Source organism: Lacerta agilis, chromosome 4, assembly GCF_009819535.1.
Source record: "Lacerta agilis isolate rLacAgi1 chromosome 4, rLacAgi1.pri, whole genome shotgun sequence".
NCBI classification, from domain to species: domain Eukaryota; kingdom Metazoa; phylum Chordata; class Lepidosauria; order Squamata; family Lacertidae; genus Lacerta; species Lacerta agilis.
The window spans coordinates 61,410,907-61,427,884 of NC_046315.1; the positions used below are offsets into that span (position 1 = coordinate 61,410,907).

Sequence of the window (16,978 nt, forward strand, 5' to 3'; positions counted from 1 at the left end):
GCGACGTCTCTCCTCCCCCTTCTCTCGTGTCGGGCTGGTGCCGCTGTGGCGTCCGTCATAGGCGCGTGGTTTGTGCGTCATTGCCGTCGCGCCGCACTCCAGTAGCGGCGCTGTCCTCGGCATGTTCAAGGTGAGAAAGTTTCACCGGTAGTTCTAGAGGAGGGAATTGAACGATATCACTGTGGTTAGTTTTCTTTATCTTCCTCCGCCCCTCGCCCCCCGCCCCGGCTCTGATACTGTTTCGCCGCGCGACTTTCTAACTGTGTGTGTGTGTGCGCGCGCCCTTGCGCCGTAACGGTCGGCGCCGCACTCGTATTACCGCGCGGTTGCCATGGAAACATGCCGGTCAGTCGCGGCGGTTTTTTAAAAAAGGGGTGTAGACGGAGGTTTGCACGCGCCGGTGTTAGCAGCCCCGCCCTCTTCAGTTTTGTCTTTTGTGTGGCCGTTTGGGCTCCGCGGGGTGGGGGTGGGGAGCGAGGCGGACCGGAGAGTGAACTGCTCTTCTAATTTCGAATCCTCCGCCCGCACACATAGGGAGACCTCTCGATGTTGGGCCAATACAGTGCGGGGTTCAACTCGCATTTCAGCCCTTGCCCAAATCACCTCTTCCCTCCCATTTAGAAAAGAATCTAAATGCGATCTGGTGCTGTCGGTGCAATTAGATATACGCATATGTCGATCAAAAAAACCCAGTGATGATGTTCCCCTGTCAGTGTTCATTTCCTAGCAGAGTTCCTAGCAGACTTTTTAAAACGACTAAATCGTATGCATTTTGATGGCTCTTCCTCCCAAGCGAGTTTAGGATTGTAGCCTTGTGTTGTAGAGGGGCTGTTTATAGTGCAATGCTGCACACGTCAAATCAGAGGTAAATACCATTGAATTCTGTGAGACGTGCTCTCAGATAAGTGGCTGTAGGGATGCAGCCTTAGTTCGTAGCACAACCAGAGAATCCTTTAAGACGAAGGTTGCAGTCGACTCCTAACACCACTTCGTGTGAAGTGAACCCCATGGAATTCAGTAGGACTTCTGAGACCATGTTTACACAGTGAATAAATTAAGTAACTCATCACGAAGTGAACTGTAATGCATAGGTGTTTATTATGCCATAATAAATCTGCTGGTCTTTAAGGTGCCACAAGCCTCTTTGCTTTTGCTGTTTTGCAAGGGATACTGTAGGGACAAACAATATAACTTTTTAAAAAGAAAAAGAAAGAGGGTCTGCCATCTTATTTCGAATCTGTTATAGGAGTAACTACTCATCCCTCATCAGAGGAGCATTGACTGTTGATTTGTATTTTTCTTAAATGTTTCAGTTTGTGTTCAGTACAATAGTTGTTAGTTTTCTAGGGTTGTACATCCTGCCTTTCTCCAGGGGGAGCTATAGGACCAAGCTTTGTGAAACAGAAAGGTGTTTTGTAATGTAATTAACAGCGTAATTGTCAAAAAAATCATGATCTGGTTTTTCACTTAACTGTATTTGATGTAATACATATTCCTAACCAATTAATTTGTGAAAGAAAAATGCATATGCTCTTAACTATTGGATTTGAAAAATTTGTTATTCTATCTTCTTTGCTAATTTAACTGCTGTGGTTTTGATACAATCAAGTAAATACATTTTGTTGAACAAAATAAATAATTCAATGGTAATTTCGAATATGTAAAATAGAGGCTATTAAGTGCTTTCCTTGTAATAAAACACTATGCACATTATATATTCTATGAATTAACAGTTAAAAGTATAAATTAAACTTTCTGGGCCATTTTCAGTACTGAGCATTTTCAGAGTTTTGTGTTCTACATTATAATCATATGCATGTTTACAGAAAAATTCCCCCTCCCCAACTTCAGTGGTGCATAATTCCAAATAAGAGTGCACTGGATGGAAACCATAGAAAACCTGATGAAGATTGAAGTGTTGTTCTGTTTTAGGCATCTGTTTATTTTAAGAGAACATGTTACTGATGGTATGATTTCTATTTGAAATGTTCACTTAAATTCAGCAGTGCCATGTGGGAGCTCAAGTGTGCACATAAAGTTTCTTTGTCTCCCAGTGTTCTTTCTCCCTCACCCAATTTATTATGGTAGAAAGAATAGCTCTAGTCTAGACAAACAAAGATGGGCACACACTGCTTTTCTTTCTCTAAGCCTGACCATGTAGCAGCTCTATACTGTATCTGTATTGGTCTGAATAAGGGTGGCTTAAAATCATTGGAAGAGTGATACAGATTGTTTGTAGTCCTTATGCCGTCAGGCATTTACCCGGTATATAATTTGTGTGCTCTATTCATCTTGCCTCATTCCTAAATTTATTGTAGCAAACATGTTGGTATTAGTATTTACATTTTATCTCCAAAGAAGCTAATTTCCCTAACCTCTGAAGGTTAGTATGTTTTCTTCTTTGGTAATTATTATTTATTTATAACAATAAACAATTACAGAAATGATGGACAGTTTCATTTTTGATGGCAGCTGAGTGTCAGGAATTGAAAGCACAGCTTTTCAAGCTAGATTTCCGTGGAAGCTTATCAGAAATTACTGATTTGCCTCCACTGTGCTCCAGTTCAGGCTGAACTGAAAACAGAAATATTATTGACATGCTATCCTCAGGAAATGCAAACAAAAATACTGACAAAAATGTAGATTGATAACAGTGAACACACTTCTGATAGGCACCCTGGATTTTTTATTTGCGTGTATATTAGGCATATGGGATGTGCAATATAATTCCACTTGAGCTCATAAAATACAAATGTTTTCATCATATTTAGGTAAAGCAATTGATGGCTGCTCCTGCTAGCTTAAGCTTTCTTGCTGTACAAGTTTATGCTGCTGCTCCTGAGAATGATGCATCTAAAAAGAACTTACCGGTACTGAAAGTTGATGAGGTAAGAGTCTGTTGTCTTAGTAAACATTTGTTTTTGGTTAGCCAGCACCCAGTTTCAATGTGACCATTCTTAATTAAGAAGATTTCTCTTCCTGGGGTGCAATTATTCTGCGTACACATTGATGTCTTAACGTTTATTATTGTGGAATAATTTGACAATAGCAAGTAACTTTGTGTTTTCTGCTGTTCACAGCTTTCACTCTATACTAGTCCATCACCAAAATCAAAGTATGTGGAAGATACACATACACAGTTGGAGGAAGGTATCTGTTATGTGCGGCAATCTTTGGAGCCATACACAGCCTGGTTTCAGGTATAGCAGTATGTAATATCATTGAGTGTCCTGGCAACTGATGAATTCATACTAATGTGAAGATCTCATTCCAGAAATTCCCATGAGTAGAACCAGTTCTCTTGCATACTAACTGTTGATACAGACTTCCCCAATATCATCATTTTGCCAGGATATGTTGTCTTGAAGTAATTCTACCATTTTCTAAATACAGATTTGCCTGACAAGCTATCTGACCTCGTTTTTGTCTGGTTTTAGACACAAATTGAGTGTTAACAAATGTTACTTAGCTCTTTTAATGAATGTGCTTGAAAATGCCCAACTTGTTCTTTGTTGAAGGAAGTTCTCTTAATGGAGTTTTTGGGTTGTAAACTGAGGGGTACAGTTAATAGGAACTTTATAGAGTTTAAATTCATAATGAGACTAAGCTTTAACTGTTAATTATTTCAGATTGTGGAGATGCAAGTATAAGAATTCCACAAACAGGTTGCAATCCTGATAAGCTAATGGACATTGCATTTACATTTTAATCTCCCAGTCTTGTTACCGAAGCTTCCATACACCCCTCTGGTTTTAGGGCCCCCCCAAGACCACCTGCAATTTGGTGGTGCTGGCAGATTTTTTTAAACAGGGTTGTGTTCCGGATTCGGTCAAGGCCTGAGCCAGGGGAAAGTTTGGAGCTCACTGCCAGAGTTTTCTTCCTGCAGGGTGCTCCTTTGCTAGCAGCTTTATAAGTGCCCCAAATTGACACCCCTGCTCTCTGCTTCCTTCTTCTGCCTCTCATGACTGTTAATTAGGCTTTGGTGTTGTTGTTTTTAACCAAATAAACATAAGCCCTACACCTGAACTACTTTGGGGCCAGTTCCAGGGTGGTGCAGGTGGTTCTAGATGAAGTGTCCTGATATGGGACCTGGTGATTGTGGTCATGGCTGATGGGGCTGTGCACAGCCCTGTTTTTTTAACCTACCTTTAAAAACTAAGCCAACACATGCCATGTTCCAGTAATATTCTGCTTGTGGTTCAGGTTGTTCTGGTTTAATTTGCAGCTGTGGCACCATTCTTGGTACCACTTCCATGTTTCTTTCTGGTTGTGAGTATTACTGGGAGCAGTGGCATGTGGTGAAATTTTTCTTCTTCGTCAAACCTTTATTAGGCATTACAAGTATAAGCCATCATAAAATATCAATCTATAAAAATTTAAAATATATACAAACAAACAGCCATATAAAATATATAATAATGAGGATTTTCATTGGGATTTTTCTATGAAAATTTTCATAGGGGAACAGCTGGAGCCAGAGGCACCAGCTTGCAAGGGCGATGGGGCGGCATATCACACATGTGACATTGTGACATTGCGTGCATGAACATCGTGCCTTCCTCCCTAAGCTGGGTAGAAGCTTCCCATGCTTTGGGAAGGAGGCACCAGGGTTCTGATAGGATGCTGGAGCACTCCTGCCTCTTTCTTAAAGCCAGGATGGCTCTTGGACCCATGAGCATCACACCTCCCACCCTAAGCTAGGCAGAAGCTTCCCAGGATTTGGGAAGGAGGTGCATGAGGAACATTTAGGGGACTAGCCTTGTGCCCCTAGACCACTGGCTGGGAGGTGCGCTGTGTAGTGCTTGTGCGGGATTTGATCTCTTTCTTTGTTCCCACCCTGGCTAAGAAGTTGGGGGGAAAGCAGCAGCCAGGACATTTGAGCATTTTGACTTCCTAAAGTCTCCTCTTGCCTTCCATATCAGAAAAAGTGAGAAGTGAGGGAAGCTACCTCAGTCAGGATTCAGGAATTGCTTCCTCAGATATGGGAATGCAGAGCTCCTCTTCCCCCTCCTCATGAGGTCAGTCTGATGAGTAGAGTGAGACATGAGCTTCCATGAATTGTAAGGTTACAGAAATAGAAGAAGGGGCTAGAGCTAGTGCACTTGTCTGCTCCCCCATCCAAATCACACACTTGCAGATTATTTTGTAACACTCAAGAAGGCTCTAGGTTGCCATGGTTGCCTTCTTGATATAACGTGGTTGGATTAGAGTGTTCCTGTACAAATGACAGGAACATTTAGACAGGAACATTTAGAGACACCTAGAAGTGAGGAATCACTAGCTTACATTCCTTCCTGTGCGTGGTAGACATTCTATAGCAGAGATGTCCAACAGGTAGATCGGGATTTACTGGTAGATCCCTGGAAGGTTTTGGTAGATTGTGGTCGATCGCTGGATCACTTTCCTTAGCGTAGGTAAAATAAAATCCTGCCCTGCCCCGTCGCTCCACCCTCCATTGTTGCCTGATCTGCAGAATGGAAGACGGAGTTTAGTAAGTGATGCTGTTTGTTCCCCCAGCGATCTGTTGGTGAGTGGCTGATTCCGCTTCTCCCTTGAGTTTAGGCTCGAATTCTCAAAAACCAGGCCTTTCCTCCCTAAAAAAGCTCAACAACTTTGACCAGAACCCCCCAAAAGGGGGTAGATCACTGCCAGTTTTTAATTCTATGAGGAGATCACAGTCTCTTGGGAGTTGGTCACCCCTGTTATAGCAAGCCTGGTGTTACTGGGTAGCCTACAACACAGTATAATACGGTATAGAGATATGATCTATATAGAAACCATTTTAAATTGCTTTGGAATACCTGTAATGCCACTAGGTGCTTACAAACGGCTCTGTGATCTTCTTTGATGAAAAACAGTAGCAATTATCACTGTTGTTCCCATCTCTAGGGTTTTTCTGACAAAGCCATGCCCAAAGTAGAAAAAGCAGCTGAATATGGCAGAGGTAAGATCCATTGATAGTTCCTACAACTAAATCAGATGTGGTTAAGTAGTAGCAAGATTATAAAAACAGTTTTACATGACCTGTGTGATTGCAGCTGTATTGAACATTGCTAAAGCAGCTGCCTCATTCTGCTCAGGGGGAAGCTAGCCATGTAAGGTGCTTATTTCTGCCCTCTTAAAGGTCTCATTTATTATAGGCACATTACACCAAAGGTTACCCATAATGAGATCCTGTGGGGGCCTAGTCATACTGAGCCCATTACAGTGGTTGTTTTGTTGTTAGTATGCTGATTATAATTAACACAAAAGGCTTCCACCTTTTTTACTGCAACTTTCAAATCTTTGCCTAAGTTATGCAGGAATGTACTTTTCTCAGCTTACTGTAGTTTGTCACTGCAGGTCTTAATTCTCTCCTCTCCAAGAACAGTGGTGGTGATGGGTCTGATATGCTACAAGGAAAGCCTGGGAGATGGGAAGCATTGGAGGGCAACAAGATACCTGAATTCTGTGTTAAGCCTATGTTGAAATAATAGGTTTTGATGCTCCTATACCTGTACTGAAGCATTAAAAGATATGCAGCCTTGGCTTCTCTTTCTCTCTGTAAAGGAACCCCAGTCTTTTCAGCATTTCCTGTTTAAACAAGGAAATGTTTCTGTTCTTTATTGTCAAGACTTTGTAGATGTGCATTGTATTTCTCCATCTTGGCTGTACAGTGAGGCGAGGCACCAGTTAATTGCTGCATATTTATTTGCTGCAATGTATTTGGTTTTATTGGAGCGTATTAGGCTTGGAACAATGTGGTTATAAGAAGATAAGAGACCTATTAGAAACGAAACAAAGGTCTTCCCTATGCTGTTTCGAATAATGGTCAAACAAAAAAGGATTCAGTGAAAGTGCAAAACAAAAGATCTCAAAATGCATCTCTTCAGGGGCATAATGTGCTTTGGAATTTGAACCATAAGCTGATAGTTAATAGGTTATACAAAACAAAAGGATATTTATTTAGATAACTTCACTGAGGATCAAATTAGACCTTAACATGGAGTTGTCTCTAATGATCTTGTTACAAAAATGAACTATGGGAACGATGGTTTCTAACCCTTCCCTCCATGCCATTTTCTTGCTACCTCCCCCACCCCGTGTCATTTGCCCCTACTGGAAACAGTATAGTCATATACTACCTGTCCATGTAAGTCATTAAAAATTAAAAATCCTTAAGCTAAAAGAATCCTATTCTTTTTCTCTCTCTCAAACTGTTTAAATGATTTAAAAAGCAGAAAGAATGACGAAATCCACCGTTGGGCAGTGGATTTGTGGCAAGTTCTCAAAAACTCTTCATTTAGATTACCGTTGCTTTTTAAAAATGTAGAGAAATGAAAGAGAAAATATTTATCGCTTAATACCTTGATCTAACTTCAGAGTAGCAGTTCCCTTTACCCTCCCCAAATTACTCTGGCCCACTGTTTCTGGGGCTTAGTTCATAAATGATTGTCAATCCCAGGCTGCAGCTGACTAACCATGGATGATAGGCAGTCCTGTGCTTTGTACAACAGAACAGAATGCTTACTGCAGATGTATTTTTAAAGGGTTCATGTTGGAGAAAACTGCACATAAAGGAATCTGATAAGCTACACCCTGAGGAATCGTCCCTTATTGCTGTAGCAATACAGCAATACCCTGTTTGATAGCAGATAGGGTCAGAAAAAGGTAAATGGTAAATAATTGTACATTTCTGAATCATAGCATTGTAGAATTGGAAGGAACCCTGAGGTCATCTTGTCCAACCCCTTGCAATACAGGCATCTCATCTAAAGCATCCCTGACAGTTGGCCATCCGGCCTCTGCTTAAGAACCTCCAATGAAGGAGAGCCCACTACCTTCCAACAGGTGCATTCCACAGTTGAGCGGCTCTTACTGTCAGAAAGTTCTTCCTGATGTTTAGTGGGAATCTCCCTTCTCGTGACATGATCCATTGGTTCAGGTCCTAGCCTCAAGAGCAGGAGAAAACAAGCTTTCTCTACCCTCCATGTGGCAGCCCTTTAGATATTTGAAGATGTCCTGTCATTTAAAAAAATCCCTGTAACTGTTAGTGATTAAGGGAGAATTGTGCTTGGATTAGTCTGTTGTAGCAAAAATCGGCAAAGAATATTGTAGCTCCTGAAAGTCTAACATAGTTGTGGGTGGAACCCCTTTTTCCGTATGCATACCTGTTCCTCTTTAGCTGTTTATGTTTATCTTTGTTTTGCCAGCTTATTGCCAGTTTTGATCTTTTTACTTTTTTGAATATTTCTGTCTTCTGCATACTCATAGTCCACCCCTGCCTCTTGCACTGCTTTGCCTTCTGGCCTCACTTTGCAATAGCAAAGCAGGATTGGAGGAGTGCATAGAAACTAAGGCATTGGTTCCGATTTTTGAAAGTATTACTGTAATTTCATTTACTCAAGAACTCTCAATCAAACAGCACATTCACATTTGCTCTGCAAGAATGGTTACCAGAGATTGTTTCTTTGCCTAACCAGAGATTGTTTCTTTGCCTAACTAGTAGCACAAAGAGGACAAGGTGGAAGTTCCATAGTGCTCACTGGGGTTCTGCAGAGATCTTTTGGGCAAATGGCTACTCTTATAACTTTTCTTTTAATTCTTATACTCCTAGCTCAATCTTTTGGTTATGTGACACAGTCTTGATTGCAGATATTCTTTGGATTGCAAGATCAACTTGGAATGTTTTTTGGGCTTGCAAGATTCTTGCAGTATCTTTCAGATCCCCATCTGAATGCTTCTAGGTTTCAGGGTTTCAAGGTCTTTTCTGACTACATGACTCAAACGCCATAATCTTTGTCCTTATCATAGTGCCTTTAGGGTCTATGCAAATCGGCACTGTTGTTCTGGAACATGCAGTTTCATCCCCCAAGGAATGTTGTTTTTCTTTAATCTGATGTTATTCTTAAAACGAAGCCCTGTTTTTAGCTGTGTGCAACTGGATCTTGTTTTCCCTGACTTTGCACAGCCACATTTCCAAAAATTCACCCATTCCCTATTCATACAAATTAGAATTGATTACATTAAAAAAATTATAAAGTATAACAGTGTACATGATTATATTCACAGAACCTTCAGATTCATTTTGCAAAATAAAATCTGACTTGATAAGGTGTGCGACAGGTGCCAGAAACCTGGGTAGAGCCAGGTTCAAATCCCCACATTGCCTCTCATCCTAACCCACCTCATATAATTGTTTTGAGAATAAAATGTGGGGAAGCTATGTATGCTGTCCTGAGCTCCTTGGAGGAAAAGTGGGGTATAAGTGGATATTAAAAGTTGTTTGTAGTTGTAGTGAATTATTTGTAGTAGGAAATATAAGTTCAAATAATACTTTTAAATTTAATTGAAATTATGAAAATATATACAAACTACATGGCGTCTAATATGCTGCGGTCTGATTTTTATTTTAGAAGGCTACGAACTTCTCAAAACCCCACCTCCAGGATTTTATCCTAGGCTTGGTGTCATAGGTTTTGCTGGTATTGTTGGCTTGTTTCTGGCTAGAGGTATGTGATAGTTTACAATTTCACCCTTCAAATTCTAAATGATAATTTTCTCTTTCATTGACATAAATATTGATGTGCAGTGGAGATGTAACTGTATCTTTTTAATGTGTTGAATCCTCATAATTATAAAGAAGAATTTGGAATTATGTGGGCAGGATCTGCTAAAGGTTTGGAAGCCAGGCTTGAGTTCTTTAGTCATCAGTATATTTATATTCTCTGCAATTCTGATCTTCAAATTCTAACCCACTACACAAATTCTATTCCACTAAACTATTATGTTTAATCAGATCCCATTGCTTCAAACACTTTCATCCAGATCTACTTTCTGTCAAAAAGACAGGTACTTATAACAAAATAATGTGTCATTTGGATAGCTTAGGCTGGCTGAAAAAAATGTGTTATAATGTGTGGATCACCTTGTTCAGCATGTCATTTGTTGGATACAGACATCATGAAAAGTAATGTATATTCTTTGGTGCAGGTTCCAAAATAAAGAGGTTGGTGTATCCAGCAAGCTTCATGGGGATTGGTGCCGCTCTCTACTACCCGCAGCAAGCCATTACCCTTGCCAAGGTTAGTACTGTGGGAAATCACACAGTTCCTATTTGTATAACTGTAAATATGGCTTGCAAATAGCAAATGCTCATCTGCTGTTGTATGTACAGTGGTACCTCGGTTTAAGAACAGTCCAGTTTAAGAACAATTCGGTTTACAAACTCCACAAAACCGGAAAGAGTGTCCCAGTTTGAGAACTTTACCTTGGTCTAAGAACAGAAGCTGAACAGTTGAAGGGCACTGGCAGCGGGAGGCCTCATTAGGGAAAGCGCGCCTTGGTTTAAGAATGGTTTTGGTTTAAGAACGTCTTCCGGAACGGATTAAATTCGTAAAACGATGTACCACTGTACTTTGTTCTAAAGGCAAGCACAGCTTATTTCTTACAAAAGCCTGCATTACTAATACATGCAGGCTAAAATGCCAGAATGACACAACTTAGGGTAGTCTGCTTCTTTTGGTGTCTTTGTGTCAGCTAGGCAGGTTTTAAGGTTTTGCAGTGTTGTATGAATTATCAGTGATCAAAAGTCTTGTTTGCACACTTGTATTCCCCCTAGGAGTGCCTTAGAACTCGTAGAATAGTCCTAGGTATGTATTTTTCTTAAAATTGTCTCTTGGTTGAGTGAATCCTTGTGGTTGCTTGTTCATGTGAAATAATTCACTCTCATCCACTGAAAATGGTGAGGTTATCCTCCTTATCATAAGTAAAGCTGAAGAAGCAGCTGTTTTTGAGGCCCTCTCTAATTGTGTAAACCAGTGCTTTTTTCTAGAAAAATAGGTGCTGGTGTTCACCATGAAGTTGTTATAGTAAGTGTCACACTACAATAAAAGGAGGTGCCGGTACTGCGTACCCTTGAGCACCCCCTGAAAAATAAAACACTGGTGTAAACCCATCCTTCTCAAGTGTATTTGAAACAATTAAGTCCCACATTTAATGTGTTTGAAGCGTACAACAATGCTATATGGAATGAGTACTGAAAGTAATATGCTTTGAAGTACAAAGACATTGAGTACAGATGGAGCACAGCACAGTTTGTTTACAAGCTGGTGGCTTAGCCTTAAATTAATGATTAATCAGAGTTCTTGCATATCATTTTTTGCAGCTGAAATTTTGAGCAGATGTTTTCTAGATTTATCTTTGACCTTTCTTTAAGGATAACTAGTAGTCATCATATGCTTCTTTAAGTATTTTTCTATCTAGCCAATCTCTGCATTTTGTAAGGCTGGCTTTCTTACACAGCTTGTGTGGTTTCCGTCAAGGTGTTCCATTGTGTCAGAAGCAGTTTAGTTGTGCTGGCCGCATGACCCAGAAAGCTGTTTGTGGACAAACGCTGGCTCCCTCAGCCTGAAGTGAGATGAGCACCACATGCCATAGTCGCATTTGACTGGACTTAACTGTCTGGGGGTCCTTTACCTTTTTACTGGATTTGATCCAGTAAAATAAATTGAATAAAGGAACTTCATGAATGTAAAGTTTGCTACTACGTGTACCGCCACATCCCTTAGAAACCTCTACAAACACTGCTTTGACAGTGTGGGATGGGGTTGCTGTGAGCAGCAGAGTACAGGAGCGTTTTCTTTCATTAGCTACTTTTAGTTATTTTGGGAAGTTTTCTGCATTGCTCAAGAAGCCCCTGAATCTTCTCCTTTGCTAGGGGTGCTACTGTGTTGGGGCGGGGGAGCAGGGGACTGGGAAATTTCCTTCCATAAACCAACTTAATCTGCCAATATCTTTAGCACTGACATTTTTCTAGCAAGAACAGCTTTTTTAAAAGGTTGATACTTGTGAATATCTGTTGCATTGCTACAGTAGTTTGGTTAAGCTCATAAAAATGATGTTGTCCTTGTTCAGAGGGCTCTAGGCCTGTACTGCATGAATAGCAATTGATCTTCCCTGCCATTATTGGGCTGGGTCAATATTTTGTTGTAATGGCCTATGGCTAGATACAATAAAAGTAATTAAACTAGCACTTCTTCATAAATGTTTGTAAAGTTGTGGTTTTTTTTTTAAAAAAACCCTAAAAATAAAAATACACAGTGTTGCAAGTGGATGTTAATTTGACTGTTGTTATGAAATCTTCGATTTCTGAAAGGTAACTGGTTCTCAGCTGTATGACTGGAGTCTGCAAGCCTACATAAACATAGAATCTCTCTGGAAAGATCCTCCCAAAAAGAAAAAATCTGCAAAAGCCAGTGACAAGGTATGAAATTTGAGAGATTGTTGTGCTGTAGGTGTGTCTCTGTTCTTGGCTGTTTTGTTTTGAATTGCTGTGTTCTTTGTTTCTTTGCTATTCTCCTTATGCTTTTAGAGCACCAGAGCTGTGCAGGGATAAGTCAAATTAGTCACATAGTTTCAAGTACCATGCTGTTGTTCCCAGCATTTGAAACTCCCATTGTTCCAGGTGTGTTTTGCAAAAGGGATTTTCATTAGCACAAACAGTTTCTCAGCTCTGGGCACAGTGCTGCACCTAAGATTTCAGATTAAAACTGCAGAGTGGAAGGAAGGGAGGACCTTTTTCTGCCTCCCCACTTTCAGCTACTCTCTGAAGACTGGAGAAGAGGCCCTCTTAAGAATATTAGAGGGGGGCAGGCTGGGGAAGCACGGCTTTGTTTTTTGCAGTCTTCAGATGAAGACTAGACCATGTGAAAAATGAACATAAGATTTTAGCGCAATTCATTCATTTTCAGCTTTGTATTCTTGTTATAAAAAAGCCTGCCTAGACATTCCATTGTTGCGCCCATAATCTAGGTTTAAGGTGCCATTTAGCTCCCAGCTTTCATATCTCAGTTTCTAACACTGGTTGCTCCTAGTTTCATGTACCTGTATTCATAATTAGGAAATGCAACACACTACTAGAAATGCCATGCTCTTATAGGTTTGGGATTCAAGCAACATGCTATTGCTGCTCTTAAATTACGTTTAAAGGGAGATGCTGTTTAATATGCCATTTGAATCTTCTACATATTATGCTGCTCATTCTTCAAGTTTGCATGTTTAAGCACTAGTTTGTTGCAGAAACAGGCTACAATCCTCTACATCCCATCAGTCAAAATTGTAGTTACCTTTCAGAGATGTCGGCGACATTTTTCAAGTTCTTATATACTTCTGCTGTTAATTGCATCATATCCTTCCCTAACCTCATTCCTCTCTTGTTCCTTTTGGTTAAACTATTTCAACACGTTAATTTCAGTTGATGGTATCTGACTCACTGTAGGCCCCTTGAAATCCATGGATTTGTCAGTGATGATCGCCTTCAATCTATTTGTTTCAGTGGGTTTAGTCTGGGTTTGACTGAGTTGGATAGAACTCTATTTTTTTCAAAAAATGTTAAATACTTTATTGAAACAATACTTTAAAAACAAATAAACAAACAACAAAACAAAACAATGCAATAACAGCACCAAAGAACAAACAGACAAGGGGGGGGGGAAATCACATATTCCTTTGACTTCTATTCATCCCACTATGTTTTCTAGGCTTCATTTTTGATTTCACACTGTGCATTTACACTTCTTAATTTTAATTATCACTTAGTTTATTCGTATTCCATATTGTCCTGCAAGATTCAGTCTAGACTCGTCAAAGCATTAATTTTTTTTTACAATGTATCTGTAAATATTCTTTAGAGACATTCCATTCTTTATTTAATCTCTGTTTTGAATCATCTTTTATACTTCCAGTCATTTTGGCTAGTTCTGTATATTCTATCATCTTAACCTGCCAGTCTAATTTGGTGGGTATCACTTCTCCTTTCCAATTTTTTGCTATCAAAAAAGTTGGATAGAACTCAGTATTCCCAAGTGACAAGAAGTGGGGGGCGGGGCTTTAAAAAGGGCATGCATTTTTTTAAAGTAATTAAAATATATGAAAGGTTTCTTGATATCCAGTCCATGGCTTCTTACTTATGTTTTTGTTTAACATCTAAGCATATGACGGTGAGAACCCACTTTCATTGCAAGGGTTGCAGTCCTTTCTTGGCAACTCTCTAGGGACCACATGCCAGTGGTCGACAGGACCAGAAGCAAAAGTGGACAGAGCAATGAATTTACCTTTTTACTTTACCTTTGTGAAATGGTCTAGTTCATACACAGGTTCACACACCCCTCCCCATCCTCCTTCCAGGCAGGCAAGACAATATCAGAATTCAAGGCATCATTCTGGCCAGGCAAAAATCCTTGTGGGGAGTACAAAACAAGGCTGGGAGCCGGGTGGCCTGGAGAGAGTCCCAAGGACAAGAGAGAAACCTGGAGGGCTACATTTGCCTCCTGGGCCTTAGGTACCTCACCCGGCATACGATATTCTGTGACCTTCTAAGTCACAATTCAGAATAAAACTGTGCAGGGTCTATCGGGAAAAATAATTTATGTACACAGGCAGGAGTTATTACGCTGATGGAATGTTTGGTCCTCCACCCCCCCATATAAACACGTGTGTTTCTAAAATGTCCCAGCTGAGGAGACAACAACTTGCTTTCAGAATATGAGATTCTCTCATGAGGTTAAAGTCTCCACAACAAACATGGATTGCCTAAGGGAAATGTACCCATCAAAATTAACTTCAACTTTCCTAGAAACATATAGATTCTTTTTTCCTCTTTAATATTGGAATTTGTCCTAGGTACAGAAACACTGAACAAGCCAGACTCTCTTCATACTCCAGGCATCTTGTTTCACTCAATGATATTTTGCAAGTGTGATCGCTTTTGTCCAGAGGATGGACTAAGAAATCAGTTCCTCTGCCATACTTGGGCAGTTTTCTGAAAATTCAGAGATATGCACAGGCTTTACTAAAGGACCCCAAAATACATACTGAGGAGAAACTAACATTAGATCATCCTTTAGAGATGGTATATGCCCAAAGACTATGGAATCTTATAATCAAATACTTTATTTTGTGGAGGCAAATTGTTTTGATAAAAATTATTTAATAAAGTTCAATCTGTGATGTCTTTTTAAGGTTGATGCAGATAGTGACAAAACAGCAAAAGTACAAGAAGAAAAAGCAATAAAATAGAATTGTCTATGGCTTCTCAATGAACAGGTAAGGTGCACTAAAACTATTCCATGGCTCCCATGAGAAAAATAAGAATAGCCCTAAAAGTAAAGCTGGATTAGTTGTTAAGTTTGTTTTTTTAAATTCTTCTGGCTCCAAATACATAATTTACTCAAATAGAACACTTGAGTGATGCAATTTTAAAACTATTAGCTGTTTTTATTACTTGTGTTATCTCTCCTGACCATTCCAAAGGTATGGTGATGTGCATAATATTTAACTACAGCAATCAAATGTTTTCAAAGGCTTAGAACTTTGTAAAATATAAATCAAGCTGGGGGTTCATCTCTAGAGCACCAGTTTGCAAACTCTGCTTAGGTGCATAGCTGAGTGGCAGAAAATAATGCTTTGAAATCCATGTTTAGAATAAAAGAGTGCAGTGGTACCTCGGGTTACATACTCTTCAGGTTACATAGACTTCAGGTTACATACTCCGCTAACCCAGAAAATAACGCTTCAGGTTAAGAACTTTGCTGAAGGATAAGAACAGAAATTGTGCTCTGGCGGCGCAGCGGCAGCGGGAGGTCCCATTAGCTAAAGTGGTGCTTCAGGTTAAGAACAGTTTCAGGTTAAGAACGGACCTCCGGAATGAATTAAGTACTTAACCAGAGGTACCACTGTAAATACATTTCTGAAAGTAATGTATTGGCTTGCGCCCCTCTATAGCTATGGTTCCTGTTCCCTCTTTGCCGGAGGAAGAAAAACTAATAAAATAGCTCCATTACTTCTCACTTGGCACATTCATTTGAAGCCCTTCTGCCATGTGTTCCCTCCAAGGGAGATGCGGAGAGTGCGGACATGAGAAAAATATTTCTCAGCAATGGCTCCCCGCTTATGGTATACTCTCCAGGCAGTCACATTACCGGTACTTATCTTTAGGTGGTAGGCAAAAACAATACTTTTCCATCAGGCCTTTAGTTTTTAATTATGTCTCGCCTTTGTCAGTGGGTGTGATGATTTAGTCCTTTTTTTCAAAAATATGAATCAGTTTTAGATTTTAGTGTATTGTAGTTTATGCTGACTTTAATGCATGTTATTAATTTTTTGTTGTAAATGCATTGAGATTTTGTAATGAAAAACAACTAATAAGTTTGATAAATAACCATTTCAGAGTTTTCTAGAAGGTAAATCAGATTACTTGAAAATTGGACGGTTGCTGGCTAATGTGAAATATTATGTTATCTATAGAGTTGTTTTATATGCACTAACAGCAAGAAAACTGGGCTACTTTTTGGATCCCACTCCAAACAGTGTTGACTAAAAATTTTGGGGAACTTAACAATTTTTTTAAAAGTTTTGAAAACTTGCAGTTCTGTTTCACTTATTATTGAATAACCCCCCCCCCCAAAACACACACACACACACACACACACACACACACACACACAACAAGACTCCTGCTGCTTGGAGTAGTTTTTGGTTACAAAAACAGCAGAAATCTTGACTGACTGCAAAAACTAACTTTAAAACCCTTCTTTTGAATACAGATTGATTGAGAGCCTGCAGGAGATCAACACTTTTCTAAAAAAAAAAAAGCACAGAATCTGTGTTGACTATGAGGACATTTTGTCTGTGGCTTGGCTCAACAAGAACAAGATTTACAATCTGTTTGAAAGCACCATATCTGGATCTGAAGGGTTACAGTCCTGTTATTTGCCAGCTTTGGACTTTAGGTCAGAGTTCAGCAAGATTACTCATAGATTTTGTCAGGACCTCGGTCTACGTCTGCAACCCTGAGCCCTGCTTACAAGGAAGTACTGCACTTAATGGGACTTAATTCTAAATAATTGCTTAGAACTGTCCTGCAAGTTGAGTCTCAGAACTCCTCTGTCTGTTGTTACTATTTATAGGCTTAATTAAAATGAATGCCTGATTCCCCCCT

General features: G+C 39.8%; 1 protein-coding gene across 5 annotated transcripts; it reads left to right on the forward strand.

Moving 5' to 3' along the window:
* Positions 1-30: 30 nt before the first annotated feature.
* APOO (apolipoprotein O) lies at positions 31-16,978 on the forward strand. 5 transcript variants are annotated; one of them, XM_033147244.1, is made up of 9 exons: positions 31-130; positions 2,772-2,888; positions 3,081-3,200; positions 5,890-5,944; positions 9,396-9,491; positions 9,973-10,064; positions 12,137-12,244; positions 15,001-15,084; positions 16,584-16,978. In XM_033147244.1, the coding sequence occupies exons 1-8, from the start codon at positions 122-124 to the stop codon at positions 15,055-15,057; spliced, it is 654 nt and encodes a 217-aa protein (XP_033003135.1). In that variant the 5' UTR covers positions 31-121; the 3' UTR covers positions 15,058-15,084; positions 16,584-16,978. The 5 variants fall into 5 exon arrangements, with proteins under 5 accessions (XP_033003135.1, XP_033003139.1, XP_033003136.1 ...); XM_033147245.1 differs by having other exon boundaries at positions 68-184; XM_033147247.1 differs by lacking the exon at positions 31-130 and adding an exon at positions 844-865.